This window comes from Herpailurus yagouaroundi, unplaced genomic scaffold, assembly GCF_014898765.1.
Source record: "Herpailurus yagouaroundi ecotype Mexico unplaced genomic scaffold, PumYag 199, whole genome shotgun sequence".
NCBI lineage: Eukaryota > Metazoa > Chordata > Mammalia > Carnivora > Felidae > Herpailurus > Herpailurus yagouaroundi.
Genome location: NW_024412430.1, coordinates 22,455,539 through 22,471,639, shown reverse-complemented (window position 1 = coordinate 22,471,639; position 16,101 = coordinate 22,455,539). Strand labels below are relative to the sequence as shown.

The 16,101-nt window shown below is 55.7% G+C and overlaps 1 protein-coding gene across 5 annotated transcripts in view; it reads right to left on the bottom strand.

Annotated features, from left to right (window-relative positions):
- LOC121013783 (inositol-pentakisphosphate 2-kinase) overlaps positions 1–16,101 on the bottom strand; it is a 128,946-nt gene that overhangs the window by 78,412 nt on the left and 34,433 nt on the right. For 4 of the 5 annotated variants that reach the window (XM_040449593.1, XM_040449594.1, XM_040449595.1 and 1 more), the window contains exons 3-7: positions 13,141–13,293; positions 12,011–12,445; positions 10,522–11,529; positions 10,246–10,397; positions 8,938–9,148 (exon numbers count right to left, since the gene is read on the bottom strand). In XM_040449593.1, the coding sequence (XP_040305527.1) occupies positions 8,938–9,148; positions 10,246–10,397; positions 10,522–11,529; positions 12,011–12,445; positions 13,141–13,293 (1,959 nt within the window). Of the gene's footprint in view, positions 1–5,153; positions 7,261–8,937; positions 9,149–10,245; positions 10,398–10,521; positions 11,530–12,010; positions 12,446–13,140; positions 13,294–16,101 lie in introns of those variants that run through there. The other variant, XM_040449597.1, reaches the window with a different exon arrangement.

Sequence of the window (16,101 nt, the reverse complement as noted above, 5' to 3'; positions counted from 1 at the left end):
GGTGTCCACTTCTTCCATTACTGTCTTCAATATTAGAGTTATTTTAAATTTCTGGTCTGATACTTCCAACATTTCTGCTATATCTGAGTCTGGTTCTCATACTTGCTCTGTTTGGTGTTTTCTTTTGCTTTTTTTTTTTTTTTTTTCCCTCTTTCACTTCATTATGCTAAGTTTTTGTCGAAAGCCAGACAGTGATGTACTGGGGGAAGAGAACCATGGTAAATAGGCATTAGTAAAATACTGGTAAGGTGCAGGGAAGAGGAAGCATTCCAGAAGCCTACGGCAAGGTCTGTGATTCCAACACCTGTGCCAGGCTCTCAACTCCACAGGTGCTTCACAGATTTTTTCTTCTTTTCACACCTTCAGGTAGTAAGGTATGGCCCGAGGGGAGTGGAGTTGGGTACTTCCCTTCCCCTAGGTTGCTCAGGCTACGGTAAAATAGTTTGTCCTGAGAGGAGGCGTGGTTAAGAGCAGAATGCCCTAGGATATTTCAAAATGGCTTCCTGCCTCCTTCTGCTGCTGGAGGGAAACCCAAGAGGACTTTTCTCTGATCTCAGTGAGAACAGAGCAGAGCTGCTGGAGGTAAAACTCACAGAAGTGTAAGGGTCCTTTAGGACTGGGCTTCCCTCATAAGCTTCAAGCAACCTGCCAATTACAGTTTGCTTTCCTGTCCAGGTGATAACTGCTTTGGTAAGTTGTAATTCTCTGTACCTAGCTGTTTCTATAATTGGGGGGACAGGAGTGTGCCCAGTGACCTCACTCCTCTGACAGATGCACGAAGGGCTGTTGGTTTTTCAGTTTGTTCAGTTTTTCACTTGTTAGGGCAAAGTGATGACTTGTAAGATCTTTACATGTTGGACCAGAAACTGGAGGTTCTGCTGGAAGAGGTCTGAGTACTGATTCAATTTCTCATTCGATGTCTTTAAGATTATCTCTTCTGGAGCCAGTTTTCATAGTTGGTGTGATTCTAGTGACCTGCCAATTTATCAAGGTTACCTAATTTGTTAGCATTGTTGTATCATCTTACAATCCTTTTTATTCATGTCAAGTTGCTATTAATATCCCCACTCTCATCACTGATCTAACTTGAGTCATCTCTGTTTTTCAGTCTGGCCAAAGGTTTGACAATTTGTCAACCTTTTCTAGGAAATAACTTTTGGTTTTGTTGATTTTTTTTGTATTGATTCTTCTAGTTCATTCGTCCCTGCTCTATTTACTATTTCCTTTTCTCTGCTACATTTGGGTTTAGGTGATCTCATTCCTTGGGGCACAACTGTTCACAGTACTTTCTTGTAATCTTTTATATTTCTGCAAAATCAGAAGTAATTTCTCCATTTTCATTTCTAATTTTTAGTAGAGTCTTTATTCATGGTCTAAAGGCCTGTCATTTTGCTGATCTTTTCAAAGAAACAACTTTTGATTTTTGGTGATTTTCTCCATTTGCTCCTATTGCCTATTTTATCATCTCCACTCTGATATTTACCATCTCCTTTCCTCTGGTTGCTTTGGGCTGTTTGTTCTTTTCTTCTGCTTTCTTAAGGTGAGAGGTTATTGATTTGAGACCTTCCTTATTTCTTGATATCCTCCTTGACACAGTGATTAAGAGTAGTTTCACTTACACATATTTGTGAATTTCCCACATCTCATTATTATTCCCAATTTTATTCTATTATCATGGGACGATATGGTTTGCACGATTTCAATCTTTAAGTTATTGTTTTGTGGCTTAACAGACGGCTAATCCTGCCTGGAGAATGTTCCATGTCATGTATACTTCCTAAGAACGTGTATCCTGTTGTTGTTTGGCGTCTGCCTTGGATGTGTTAGGTCTAGCTGGCTTATGGACCTGGTATTATTCTACTTCCTTTTGGATACTGTCTCGTTCTACTCTTGAAAGTGAGGTATTAAAGTCTCCAGTTCTTGGGGTGCCTGGGTGGCGCAGTCGGTTAAGCGTCCGACTTCAGCCAGGTCACGATCTCGCGGTCCGTGAGTTCGAGCCCCGCGTCGGGCTCTGGGCTGATGGCTCGGAGCCTGGAGCCTGTTTCCGATTCTGTGTCTCCCTCTCTCTCTGCCCCTCCCCCGCTCATGCTCTGTCTCTCTCTGTCCCAAAAATAAATAAACGTTGAAAAAAAAAAATTTTTTTTTTAAATAAAAAATAAATAAATAAATAAATAAATAAAAAGTCTCCAGTTCTTATTGAACTCTTTCTCCCCTCAGTTCTGGCAGCTTTTACTTGGTCTATTTTGGGGCTCTTTCGTTTGGTGCACATTTAATCGTTCTATCTTCTTGGTGAATTAACTCTTTTATCATTATATGTCCTTCCTTCACTGTCCCTCGTAACAATTTTTGTCTTAAAGTCTATTCTGTCTGATACTAGAACAGCCATTCCTGTTCCCTTGTGGCTGTTTTTATGGAATATTTTTTCCCATTCTTTTACATTCAACTGATATATATACACCTATATCTTTTTTTTTTAAATTTATTTTTTTTTTAATTTTTTTTTCAACGTTTATTTATTTTTGGGACAGAGAGAGACAGAGCATGAACGGGGGAGGGGCAGAGAGAGAGGGAGACACAGAATCGGAAACAGGCTCCAGGCTCTGAGCCATCAGCCCAGAGCCTGACGCGGGGCTCGAACTGACGGACCGCGAGATCGTGACCTGGCTGAAGTCGGACGCTTAACCGACTGCGCCACCCAGGCGCCCCAATATATATACCTATATCTAAAGCAAGTCACGTATGAACGCACAGCTCAATCACGGTGTGGGAAATCAATGCGGTTCAGTAAGTAAATTTATCCCAGCTCTGGCTGTCTAGTGTATGCTTCCATTTTGTAAAGTACAGAAATACACACAAGCAGCCCGTACGAGTCGGGGTTACCCTGGGAGGAAGAGCGGGAGCAGAGTGCACGAACGCCCTGCAGGACCGCCCTCATCCACTTCTCGTGAGGGTGGTGGGTGTGAGTGTGCAGTGTGCAGAACTCCAGTCAGCGGACACTTGTGTGCGGTCTCCTATATGGTGTGCTATCCTTAACACTTTTGGGTAAATAAAACAAATCTTAATTCCCTACTTGAGAGTGAGATGAACAAAAGGAATGTGTGTGTGTGTGTGTGTGTGTGTGTGCGCGCGCGCGTGCACAGGAGACACAGAGAGAGACAGAGAGAGGCAGAGAGAGAGAGATTCTATTGCTCTCTCCTCCCAGGAGGCCCAGGACAAGGTGTGGTCACGGTATCCACGCAGACCTTTTCTGTGGGGTGAGGTACTGCAGCACTGCCTTGTCCTGCTTAGGAGAAGCTCCATGTGCATGGTCCCCCACCTTAGGGACCTGGGTTTACAAAAGCAGGCTCAGGGATGAATGAGGTGAACTCACAAGAGCCAGCGTGCTTGGCCACAAGAAGTTTGCCAAAATGGTAACACAGAGCCCTTCCAGCTCCGCTGTTTGGACACGGCTGAAAGGTGAACACGTTCTCAGGAAAATCTGATGGCAGCCCATCCCTGCCGAGATCCCATGCCAGGTGACATCAGAGTGCAGGTACCTCTGTTGTCCCAGCAGGCTCCCATGCTGGCAGACAGCAGTACCCCCATTATTGTCTGCTTCAAAAGGCAGCCCTGGCGGGGAGGGTAGCCAGGGAACTTTGTAGTTGCTGGTTACACATCTGTGTTCACTGTGTGCACACCCGGAGCGTACGTTAGGATGAATACACTTTCCTAAATGCAAATTACACTTTAGTTAAAAGCTGACTTAAACTCACACTCCTACCGGACCAAGGACCAGCCCTTGGTGATATCATCCCAGACCTTGGTGATAATGACAATGTCAGCAAGAACCGTTTACCACGTCATCTGCTGGGCACCTTCTGTATGCGAGTTACCCAGGGCTTGATGAAATTTCACAACAACCTCTGAGCCAAGAACTATCATCCTTATCCTACAGTGGGGAAACTGAGGCTCAGAGAGAAGTCAGTCAGGGTAAGTGAGCCACTGAAGGGGGGCAATTCAGCCAAAGGTCTGTCTTTAAGCTGGCACTGTCGTTTCCAGCTCTGGTAACCTGCCAGATGTTGGGGTAAAAACCACTGCAGGGAAACAGACAAGGTGGTGGGAATAAGGGACATTCCCCCTTGGAAGGGAAGGCTGAGCGGGAGGCCTTTCAGGGCCAACTGACCCCCCACTCCCCCTCAGGAGGCTGCCACTCCACCCCTGAAAGAATCCAGAGCACATAGGGGGAGCGGTGGGGGGTGGGGGGAGAAAGCCTCAGCATCTGTGCCTGTGAGTCAAATACCCCAGTGGACAGGACTGGGCCAGGGCCACAGCAGGCCTCGCACATGGTAGCAGCCAAGGGCTGGGTGACACCCGCCCTGCCCAGCCCACCGCCAGCACACGCCCTCCTCCAGGTCTGTCGGGGCTGTCTCTCCCCCCTGCTCCCGGAGCCTGGTGGGGCAGCATGAGCCAGCAGGGGAGGTGGATTTCTTCTAGCTACCGACTCAGAAAAACAGGGCTCTTTTGAAAGAGGTTTCAAGTTGGACACGGGTTCAGGCAGCCGCTACTCATGCCAGCCACGGATCACGAGAGGAAGCGGCCTTGCAGCAGCCACAGGGCCAGGGGAGACCCCAGGGGGAGGGAGACCCTGGCCTCAGACAGCCCTGAGGTCCGGGCAGCTCCTTGGGTCCGACCGAGGCTGTCAGAAGGACAGCGCCAGAGCGTGCCCAGGGCTTCCCGCCCCCTCAGCCAGGATTTGCCCCTCTGCTCACACCAGGACGGGCCCAGCACGCCTCAGACATTCCTGCAGGTGCACGTGGCTTTGCGCTGACAAACAGGTCACTCTCGTTGCATCTACTCATCCCTAAGTTCACGGAGCAAGAGTCAGGGCAGAAGGACCCCACACGATCCAAACCTCTGCCTCTTGGGGAGGACGGCACGACGGCCACGTGCTCTCCCTGCCATGACGCTGGGTAGTCGTGACAGTTGCTCACTGCCAGAGGCGCCCCGCGCCTCCCCACCTCCCCACGCCTCCTGAAACAGGTCCCAGGCTGCCTCCAGTTCCTACCGCTAGGGTTACTGACCGGCTGGTCTCATTTCAGGCCCTGGAATTACGATGCATTGCTGGACCCGCATTCATCTGAAGGAGGGGGCAGAGCAGCCACACGGAACAAGTCTTGTGCTTTTTATTATTCTTTATTTATTGGTCCTACCACGTGACCCTTACCAGGCCCATGTTCCTATGTGCACTGGCTTTGCAGGCATTTGCACCAGACGCCCGTGTCCCAAGTCGAGACTGACCGTTCCTTCCTACTCCTTTTCCAGGCTCTGCCTCACTTTCTCAGAACTAGAATGCATTTTTGTTTGTTTGTTTGTTTGTTTGTTTGTTTGGGTCTGTGTAAAGGTTCCTTGGCAGGAGAACATGCATGTGATCTTAAAATAAAGACAACATTCTGACACTAAGGTAATGCACAGAAAAAAATACAGTACTCAGACATCATTGCAAATAAATACCCCATACAGGTGAAGTTATTGTAAATGTAACATTATTTCTTATGGACCGACACTGTAATAGAAGGTAAAAATAGGGGTCCCTACAACTAGGAAGAAGAAATGCTTATTCCAGGAAACAGAATTCTTTGACCCTTGCTACTTATATATTATTATAATTTGTCCTTTATTTTGGAGAAGAGAGGACACTTTCTTCTTCTGTGAGTACCAATTTTACCGTATGCACAGCCTCACCCAGCAAACCCGACGGGACACAGCCCCGGACTGCTGAGGGGCTTCACCGAGTTCTGTTTCCTGAAATTAACAGCGATTAGTTACACCAAGCAAGAGAATACAGAACGTCTCTTCCTCACATTTGCAAAGAATACTACGGCTAGCCCTCACCCCTGCACGAGGCCGACAGCCGGCACCCCTGCCGCCCGCTCTTCACAAACATGGCGTGTCGTCCACACCGCTGGCTTAGCTTGTCCCTCAAGTCCATTTGGTTCCCAAAGCGCACTCGAGGTGTGTGTTCACTTTCCTTTTTTCAGCCCCTGAATTTGCAAGGATCTGCACAGTAAAGAATCACTGACTAACAGAATTTTGCACAATCGCTGTTTTCTTTCCCTCGATGAAGATGCCCAGGTTCAGGTATGAAGGTGCGCACCCGTTCACACCTACTGGTCCACACTGGCCTTCAACATTCCCAACTAGCTCCTCACTGTCCATTTTAGAGCACGAACTGCGCTGGGACACCTCCCTTAACTGATGAAGGCACTACCGGCAATGATTACTAACAAAAAGGCGTTGAGACAGAACACCCTAGAAACCGACGGCTGTAGGATTTTCTAAGTGTGCCACAATCTGGCACAACAACCAGAGTAACAAAACAATTCCAATTTGGAATTTCACTGGTACAGTTGTATAAAATTCTGTTAATCAGTCATGCTTCACAATGTCCTAAAACCCAGAAGATTCTGGAATTTGTAGGTAATACTACTCATTCAATAATTTATCTTTTTGTTTTCAAGTGCCTATTACTGTTTAACCAGAGCAAAGGTCAAGTTTTCTTCTTGTTACATTGAACTATTCCTAAGAATAATAATAATACAATATGAAAAACCCCAGAATTGGAATACCCTGGATTTCTTAATGAACATGGCATTTAAAATCTGTAATTTCAAACATGAACCATAATGCCACATAACCTAAAAGGCTGCTGAACCACAGCGTGGCTACGACTGGCCGAGCTCCTTGCCGGGTCGAGGCCTTCACCTAAACAGTCTAGAGCTACACGCTGGGGAAACACGTCCGTGCCACGTGCTGACACCAGATCAACACGGCGGGAGCTAAGACGGAGCGCTACAGGACCACGAGACAGACCACGGCATCTGAGACCGTCTCTATGGGAGGGATTAAGGAAGCAAATATAATAATATCAAAATATCAAAAGTGCACAGGTTGATGGGATATAAAAGGGCATCTGTAACAGGGAGACCCCGGTGTTGAGCGTTTCTAGCGGGTTCTAAGCGAGCCTGATGGCCGCTGTCCGAGCAGGTTCTTCAGCACCGTACAGGCAAGCAGCTGGCGGCATTCTCAACATTAAAGCTTTATGTCCTCTGCCATTAAACACTCAGGGAATGCTAACTTGGAAAGAACTGCAGTGGCATATCCAAACAGGTTTCTAAGTGGACTTTTAGGCTGCCCTTCCTTCCTCTGCGTGGGCCCGCGGGAGGGGGAGGGGCTGCAGTGTGACAGGGCCGCGGCCGAGTCCTCCCGGCAGCTACTCTACAGCTGAAAACGGGAGAAAACAAGACAGCGTTAGAACCGGCACCGGCCCGACCACCGAAGCTCTGGCCGGGCGAGGACGTGGTGCGTTAGTCGGCAGCAGACGCGGAGAAGACCTGCGTGGGTTAGGGGGGCCGTGCCTTGTATGGACAAGAAGCTGCGTGCCAGGCTCGGCGGAGGGAAGAAGCGACGTGCGGGGCCAGCGGGCGGCCAGGCCCCTGGAAGACCCCTCCTCGGGCGGGAGGGGGCCTCGAGACCCAACATCCCGTCAGCAGAGCGGCCCGACCCCTGTCTTCCTGCTCCGGCCGCTGGCCAAACCCAAGGTGGTCCACGCAGCACCTGGAGTCTGCTGGGGATGGGGGGAGGGGCGGGAGCTGTGTGAGGGCAGCGCAGATGCTCCCCGGGGCCATGGAGAGACGAGGCAAGAAGCCCTTCGGGGAGAAGACTGCTGCAGCCTCGCGTCACGCAGCCCCCACTGGGCGACGGGGGTAAATGCTGAGAAGTCCTGCTCCCAAAGGTGGGAACTCGCGTGGCATGATGCCAAACACCGGGAGCAGAGAGCCCTGCAGCTGCTCACCTGCCACTACCTCCGCGGCCGCACGGCTGGGGCAGGCCACGCACCCGCTGCGGGGTCCCAAACGGGCCCGGGCCCAGGCGGGGTGCCCTTCCCACACGGGGCTGGGCTCTGGCTACAGACGTGGGAGCCCCTCACTTTAGAGCCCTGTGATTGGGATCTGATCGCGAGCAGAGAGTGGAAAACCCACCCCGGAGGCCGGGGAACCCCTAAGTATAAAAGGACGGGCTCCCTGTGAGGACAGAGTCTGGCCAGGCACTTAAGAAGTTTTTCTCTCGGAAAAAAAAGACAAACCCCAGGCCTGGGACCTGCCGATGTGTCACCTCACAGGCCACCAGACAGGCGTGCAGATCTCAGAGAGGCTGAGCCCGCTGAGCCCTGGTGTCAGGCGTGGCGGGCGTGTCTGAGCCACGTGAGCACGAGCGGGGGGGCCCCCCCCCCCCCCGCCCACAGGCGCCTGGGCTGGAGGACGCGGGGCTGCAGGACGCGGGGCTGCGGGAGGGAATTCTGTTCTCGTGACCCAAATACGACGTGCAGTGAGATGCCGCACAAACTACGAAGGAATCGTCTCTGTAAACTGTGCCAAGCCACGCGCGTCGGCTGCGGCCGTGCCTCGCACTCGGGCCAGAACCCCGAACTGCTGCCGGTCCCGGCGTCGCCGCGCATTAGACACGTGCGGGGAACATGCAAGTTTCAACTCCGGCTCTGTCCCCCTCCCCCTGCAGGAGCCGACGGCGCACAGGCCCTGGGAAGCCACGTTTTTGCAAGGACACCCCCCTCCCGCCACCGAGAGAGTAGCTGCTATGAAGGGCGGTCCCGAGGGGTGAGAACAGACACCAAGCTCACAGGGTCCAGGTGGAAGAGCACGCCGCCTCGGCCAAATCCTTCCCTCTGCGCATTAGTCACGGTTAAGACCAGCCTAGCACCGCAGTCCCGCTGCTGCTGGGTTAGTGGAGGAGAAGCGGACGGGTGGCGTGCGGCAGGGTAGCGGCAGCTGCGGCCCCGTGGCCCTAATCGCAGTAAATGTTATACTTCTCGCCGCAGAGCACCTGGGTGGCGAGCCCGGCACCCTCGGCCCTGTCGCTGGCGCAGGCGCAGGTGTGACTTACGCTCGGGGTGCCCGGCTTGGCCTTGGAGGCGGCCTTGGCGCGGCCCCGCCGGGTCTGCTCGTGGTCCAGCTCGAGCAGCTCCAGCCGCTGGGTCAGCGCCAGCTTCTGCTGGATGGCCATGCGCAGCAGAGAGTTGAGCGTCTTCTTCTCGTCCTCGGCGGCTGCCAGCTGCCGCTGCATCTCATCCAGCTGCGTGATGTACTCGTCACACCTGTGGGGGCGCCAGAGGCAAGAGCGTGGCTGTGGACCCGCACGGAGGGCCTGGCGGGGCGGGCGGGCAGGAACAGACTATGCCCTCAGCGATTCCGCTTTCTCTGGGAAGGGCTCCCAAGCTGGTTTTCTCTAAGGGAGGTGGCCAGGGCATCCAGCCCTCACGGGCAGGACTTGGCATGTTTCCGGATCAGTGCATGCACACAGTAGGTGCTTAGTAAACCACCTAATGGCAACCAGAGTCTGTGAGAGGCACGTATGGACGCACCCCTGTGCGTCCTCTGCTTCACTGGGACATGTGCCCCTCTCCTCATGGAGCTGGGAGAGAGAAACACCCACTCCAGGTCTGTCCCTGAGGGAGGCAGCGCTGGGCACACCTGCCCCTCACCCCCATCCGCCACGTTCCTCCCGCTCCAGGGAGTGAGTTTGTGACCTCGGCTGCATTGGAGAATTCAGCCAAGTTCTTAAACAAAACAGGTTGCAGAAGTGGGGTTTCCAGACACCCACGTGCAGAGAAACTGGTGGTGAGGTCCTTCCCAAGCTCCACCCAGGAGGAGAGGGAGCCCCTAGCGAAGCCTAGAGTCTTCTCTCCTGGTCTTTGCCCCTCTTCTCCTACACGGAGGAGCAGGAGCCCTGATCCAGTTTCTAACCCCATCTAACCCACAGCCTCAGCCTCCCCAGCCTCAAGAAGGCCCTGCCCTGGGTGTCTGCCCAACACCAGCCAGCAGATGGCATTGTGCCCCCTGGCTGGTGGAAACCCCCGAACCCAGGCCCCCAAGAAGCCCCCAGCAATGACTTCCAGGCGGAGGCATCTGGGCACAGGCGTCCACAGCTGGCTGCCCTCCCAAGCCCAATCCCCGACCGGCAGGTCAGATGGGGCACCCCGGGACCCTGCCCCCCGCCTTGCAGGGAACCGTCCCTGTGAATCCACACACTTTTCAGGGAGTCAGGGGGCTAACTCCTTGTCTGTGAGCCCGTGCCCCCTTCACACCTCGCGCCTCCAGCCCGCCCACTGGGACCTGGCCTCTTGGCCTCCTCGTCTTGCATGTAAACCAAGGACGATGCTGGCCCTGCAGCCACGGGAGCAGCGGGCGTTACCTGGTGGCAAACATGGCCCGCAGCGAGGAGAAGGTGGCCGCGTCCTCCTTGAGGGCCTTCAGCTCGTTACGCAGCTTCATCATGGTCTCGGTCACCATGGCCTTCTCATTCTCGTACTTGCTCTTCAGGTTGGCCAGGGCCACCTCGGCCGTCTGCGGATCACACACAAAGGGCACACAGTTGAGGAAGGCGGGCAGGGGTCCGTCTGCCTCGGGGAGTCACGCTGGGGGCCCCAGGAGGGAGGAGCCCCGCCCGCCCTGCCCAATGGCCCCGCACCTGCTTGTTGGCCTTGAGGACCGTGCGCAGCGTGGTGATCTGCTCCCGCTTGGTGCTCAGCAGAGACTTCAACTTGAGGATCTCCTCCATGAGTGCCTCCCGGTCCTTATCCGAGGCAGGGCCCAGCTCCTGGGAGGCCAGGCGCTGCCGCGACAGCTCCGTGGTGCGGTCCACGGCTGCCTGCAGGTGCCTGATCTGGTCGCGGATGATGGCGATCAGGTTGTAGATGTTCATGGGCTCCCGGCGTGGGTCACTCAGGGGCGAGGGCAGGGAAGGGCTGGGCGAAGGGCTGCTGTCCCCGGCCCCAGCCTCTGCGGCCGGCGGTCCTTTGGGCAGGACAGGCGAGCGGCGCTCGCGGGCCTCAGGGCTGCCGTGGCCGGCGCCAGCCGCGCCCTCTCGGTAGTAGTCCAGCACGACGCGGGTGGGTGTCTCGTTGTTGCACATGCACACGTGGTGGTAGAGGTTGGCCAGCTCCTCGCTGAAGGTCACCAGCTCGTCCTGGGCCACGCTCAGGCTGCCCTGCGTCTCACCCGCAACATCACTCACCTTCTTCAGCTCCGCCTGCAGCCGGGCCAGCAGCTCGCGGTCCTGGCGGCCGGCCTTCTCCAGCAGGGAGACCTTCTCGGTGAGCGCCTGGCTCTCGGCCTCATGCTGGCCCTTCTCCTCCGCGTGCCGGGCCTCGCCGGCCTCGTGTGCGCTGCGCAGGGCTTTCAGCTGCTCTCGGAGCTCAGTGGCCTCTGCCAGGGCCGCGCGGTACTTGCAAGCCAGGATCTCAGGGCCGTTGATGTCCACCTCGTAGTAGTCACCATCCTCATGGCTGTCCCGCTCCTTCTCGCTGTCCAGGGCCGTCCGCCGTTCCTTGCCGGCCTGCAGGCGCCGCAGGGCACTGAGGTTCTCCGTGAGGCGGCTCACCTCCTCGTGTTGCTCCGACAGGGCGCCCCGCGCCTGCTCCAGCTGCTTCTGTGTGTCCTGCAGTGTCGTCAGCAGGCCCATCTTCTCCCGCTCCAGCTGCAAAAGCACAGGAGGCCCGTCACCAGCCCGCAGGGGCCACACACTCGCAGGACCCCGCCCGCGCCACCGCTGTCACCCTGCAGGTCTGTTAACACGTGCCTTGGGCGTGTCACGTCCACAGAGGCTGCCCGGAGGCTGGGGGGCCCCTCCATGGAGATGCGAGGACAAGGGGACAGGTGGGGTGCGGGGGTGGGGGGATTCTGTTCCGTGAAGAGCAGGAAACCCTGAGGTGACTCATCCACAGGACACAGTGCGGGAGCCCACGCGGGGCACCACGAGGGGGCCCAAGGAAAACTGGTGACCAGGGGCCTACTGCTCCAGCACCTCCCCCGCAGCACCGCAGACCCACTTGCGGCAACAACACAGACTTTACAGGAAACACAAATGAGAGGACGGGGGGCAGGACTGGAGGTGGGGACGGCACGCGTGGCCCCAGGGACCCGAGCAGCCCCGAGGACCCTGAGGGCCGCACCCGCACCTGCACCAGCTGCTGCTTCAGCTTCTGGATCTCGGAGATGTTGAGCTCGCTGAGGAGGTCGGACACCAGGCTGGGGGAGGGCGGGGCGAGACCGTCCTTGGAGGGCGTGGAGGTTCTGTTGTCGAGCGGCAGCTTGGCCAGGCCGCCGTGCTCGAAGCCGTTGGCCAGAGCCTCAGCGTCGTCGCCAAGCTTGAGGCCGTCCAGGGAGACGTGCAGGTGGCTGGTGTAGAGGGAGTCGTTGATGCTCATGTAGTGGGACAGCTCCTTGCGCAGACTGAGCTTCTGCTCGCGCTCTGTCTTCAGCGTCTCCAGCGCCTCCTCCAGCTGCCGCTCCGAGATCTCCTTGAGCCTGATGGCGTCCTCCAGCTGGCTGTTGAGGTACTCGGTCTCCTCCTCCAGACGCTTGATCTCGTGCTTGAGGCCCTCGAACTCCACCTGGAAAAGAGGCGCACTCTCCTGTGCCTGAGCGACGGGGGCTCCGCGGCAGGGGATGGGGTGCTGGGGAGGGAGGTGGTCTGGGCACGAGGTGCACAGGAACATCAGCCCACACCCGGGACACTTGTGCACGTGCAAAGTGCGCTGCTCAGTCGGCCGGAGACACTACGGAAATCAGAATGCACACATCCCTGCCGCAAATGTGTCCAGTTACTTAAAATGCTACCAGGTGTACCCTGGCTTTAAATCTTATAAAACTGGGGGTGCCTGGGCAGCTCAGTAGGTTGGGCATCTGACTCTTGACTTCAGCTCAGGTCATGATCCCCAGGTTGTGGGGATCAAGCCCCACACTGGCTCTGTGCCAAGCCCAGAGCCTGCGTAAGATTCTCTCTCAAAATAAAAAATCAAAGGTAAGTAAATTCTACACAGCTACTTAATTAACATTAAATATTTTAAGAAATATAAAACACATACCTACATGTGTGCTATGACCATCACTCCTAATCGTATCTCAGGTCACAGGTACAGGCGCCCTGCGTCTCGGGGGCAACCAGCCCTACAGGCAGAGCTGAGTTCTCTGGTCTAGGAGAGGCCGGGCCCTGGCTGCACCTCCATCCCCGGCAGTGTGTTGTGCAGCCCTGGGCTCGGCTGTGGGGAAGGAGGCAGGGCAGCACCCTGGGAGCACGGACACTTGCCTGGTTCTGCCTGAGCACGGACACCTGCTTCTGCAGGCTGATGTTCTCCTCCTCCAGCTCCGAGTAGTCCTGCAGCAGACGGGCCTCTCGGAACTTGTACTCCTTGATATCATCCCGCAGCCGGCCACGCTGGGTCTCCACGTTCTGGTTGATCTGCCGAGAAGAAGTGGGGTGTGGGCAGCCAACCACGGGCAGTGTGCTCTGGGGTGCACAGTAATGGGTCTCAGCCTGATCTGACCCCTGGTGTCCTCATCTGTAAAATGGCTAAAAGCAGTTCCTTCCCTCACAGGCTGCAGCTACTTAAACAGCTCAGCACACCTGGCCCAGCGATGCCTCCTCGGCACCCTGATCCCAGAGAAACAAAAACAGGTCCACACAAAAACTTGTGCCCAAGTGTTCAGGCAGCATTATTCACAGCAACCAAACATGAAAACATCCCAAAAGCTCACCAACCGATGAGCAAATAAACAATATGTGGTCCAATCACACAAGGGGATGTCATTCAGCTATAACACGGGCTGCGGTGAACCCTGAACCACCACGAGGTGGTGTTCCCACTGTGTGATTCCCACACACGGGACATGGGCAGAGCAGGCTAATCCACAGAGAGAGAGAAGGCAGGAAGTGGGGTGGGAGGGGTAGGGAGTACCTGGAGGGGCTTCCCTCTGGAGTGATGGAAAATTCAGGGATGGATCTGGGACGGTGCATGAATCTGTGTGCACACTGAGCGGGTGAGCCGTCAGGGATGTGGATTATGTCACACATCCTTGAGGGTGCAGGCATCACGCGGAGGAAGTGGCCGACACAGACCTGTGCGCACTGCGCGACCGAGACTCAGGATTTCCCAACCTGCCACCACCAGGCGCTGGGCCCCTCGACCTCAGTCCTTCTGACATTCCGGCCGTCCTGGGTGTTACAGGAAGTTCAGCAGCCCCCTGCCCGCTGGAGGCAGCTCCATCCCGCCCTGAGGCAACTGAAACCATTGCAGACACAGCCAGCACCCACTCGGGGTAGGGCTGACCCTACAACAAACCCTGTTTCCCACCCGCCCTGTTTCCAGGCTCCAGGTGGCATCTGGTGCCCCCAGGCCAGGCCAGCCCACCAGGGTCCTCCGGCGGAAACGCCGTCGCCTCCCAGACCCCCTTCTTCTGCCCTCTCCCCTGACACACGGCCTCTCCACTGGTGCCAGGCCTTCTCGTGATCACATCCATGCTTTGCAGACAAGATTTCAAGATTCCGTGCAGGGAAAACCAGTACAATAATGCTGCAATGGGAAAATGAAATAGGACCAGGAAGAAAAACATGAGAGCAACAGGAGGAGGGAGTTGTTCTACACAAGCACTCCTGACAATGTCACTACCAGAGTCTCCAGCAAAGTGACCCAAGGAGGTGGCCAAAAGCTGACACCAGGAGAAACAGACACCAAGTTACAGACTGGCGGAAAATCAAGGCCCACCCAGAGAGCAAAACTCCTGTTAAACAGGAAAAAGTAAGTAAAATAACACAGGAGGAGTGGCGACAAGACGAAACACAGTTACTCCCATTTATCCGGAGGGGCAGCTGGAAACGCCTAACGACACTGCACCCGGTCCTCAGTGCGGGCCGCTTCCCGCCACGGTCAGTGTCAGAGCCAACTTGGTGCAGCATCGGGCCCAATGCCAGTCTAGCTGCCACCATGCTGACTGCACGGGTGAGAGTGACATGTGACTTAGCAGAGCACCCTCCATCGTGCCGTGGGCCTCATCCAATTAGCCAGAAGTCATAAAGAACAGACCAGAATTCTCAGGAAGGAGGAATTCTGCCTCCAGATCCCTTCAGACTCCAGCTGTTCCCCAGGTCTCCAGCCTTTGGCCCACCCTGCAGATTCTGGACCCACGCGCCCCCACCATCACAAGAGCCAATTCCTGACACTAACTCTCTCACTCACACACACAGTGTCTCTGGGTCTATTGCTCTGGACAGTCCTCACCACCGACACGATGACGGATCTGTAAGAATTGGGACTGTGTGCTCACCACTGCCGCGCGGCCACAGCAGGCTGGTGCTTCCCAACTGTGGCTCGGCCCACCCTGGCCCGATGCACCTGCAGGGAGCACCGCTCCACTCTGCACAGAGGACACAGGAGGGGAGATGGGGGGTTGGCCCTGAGAGGGACAGAAAGAGGAGGTGCTGCCTGCCAGGGGCCCCCCAGGCCCTCCGCACCCCAGAACCTGAGCACCAGGCAGCACTACTGAGGTGAAGCTGCACACGGCCTTTGTCCTTCATTGAAAGTTAACTGTCATCCTGTAAGACCACCCTTGGAAAGTGCACACCTCAGCGGCTTTAGTTTGCTCCGTGTTCACGGCTACCCAGACCCAGAGCACTTCCTCACTTTCCGTGAAGGACAAGAAGTGCTTGCTCATCCGTCCACTGGAAGCGCCTTGCTCTCTGTCCTAAGTCACTTTGTTTGGGTGCAGGAGTTGCTCTAATATGTGTGGCACGGCCTGGCACAGCCACCTGGGGTGGAAGCCCCGGCCTGAAACCGACCAGCTACCCGCAGGTTTGTTCGGCAAGACCAACAGGCTGGAAGGCTGACCAGATTGCAGAAACAGAAGCAAGGGGCATGGCCCCCCACGGCCAGGGCCAACTCGGCCTTCCCGACCCAGAGTGACGTGTCTGTGGTACGGCCCACCTGGGTGCCCAGGAGTCACGTCCCACCCTACTCTGTCGCCAGGAACTATGATACAGCCTCCACTCATAAGCACCGGGGCCGTCGAAGAGCACACGGGCCCCGTGGGCAGCCAGGTAAGGCGCGCGCAGCCCACAAGCTGGCCCAGAAGCCAGGTGGCAGGTGAGGGCGCCGCGTGCTGATGCTGCAGGAACCCAACACCTCACTCTGGTTCCCACACAGACAGGGCACCTCCGCCTGGCCCACACCCGACTCCAAGGCTCAAACAAGCTCCAACTGGCCACCACACAGTG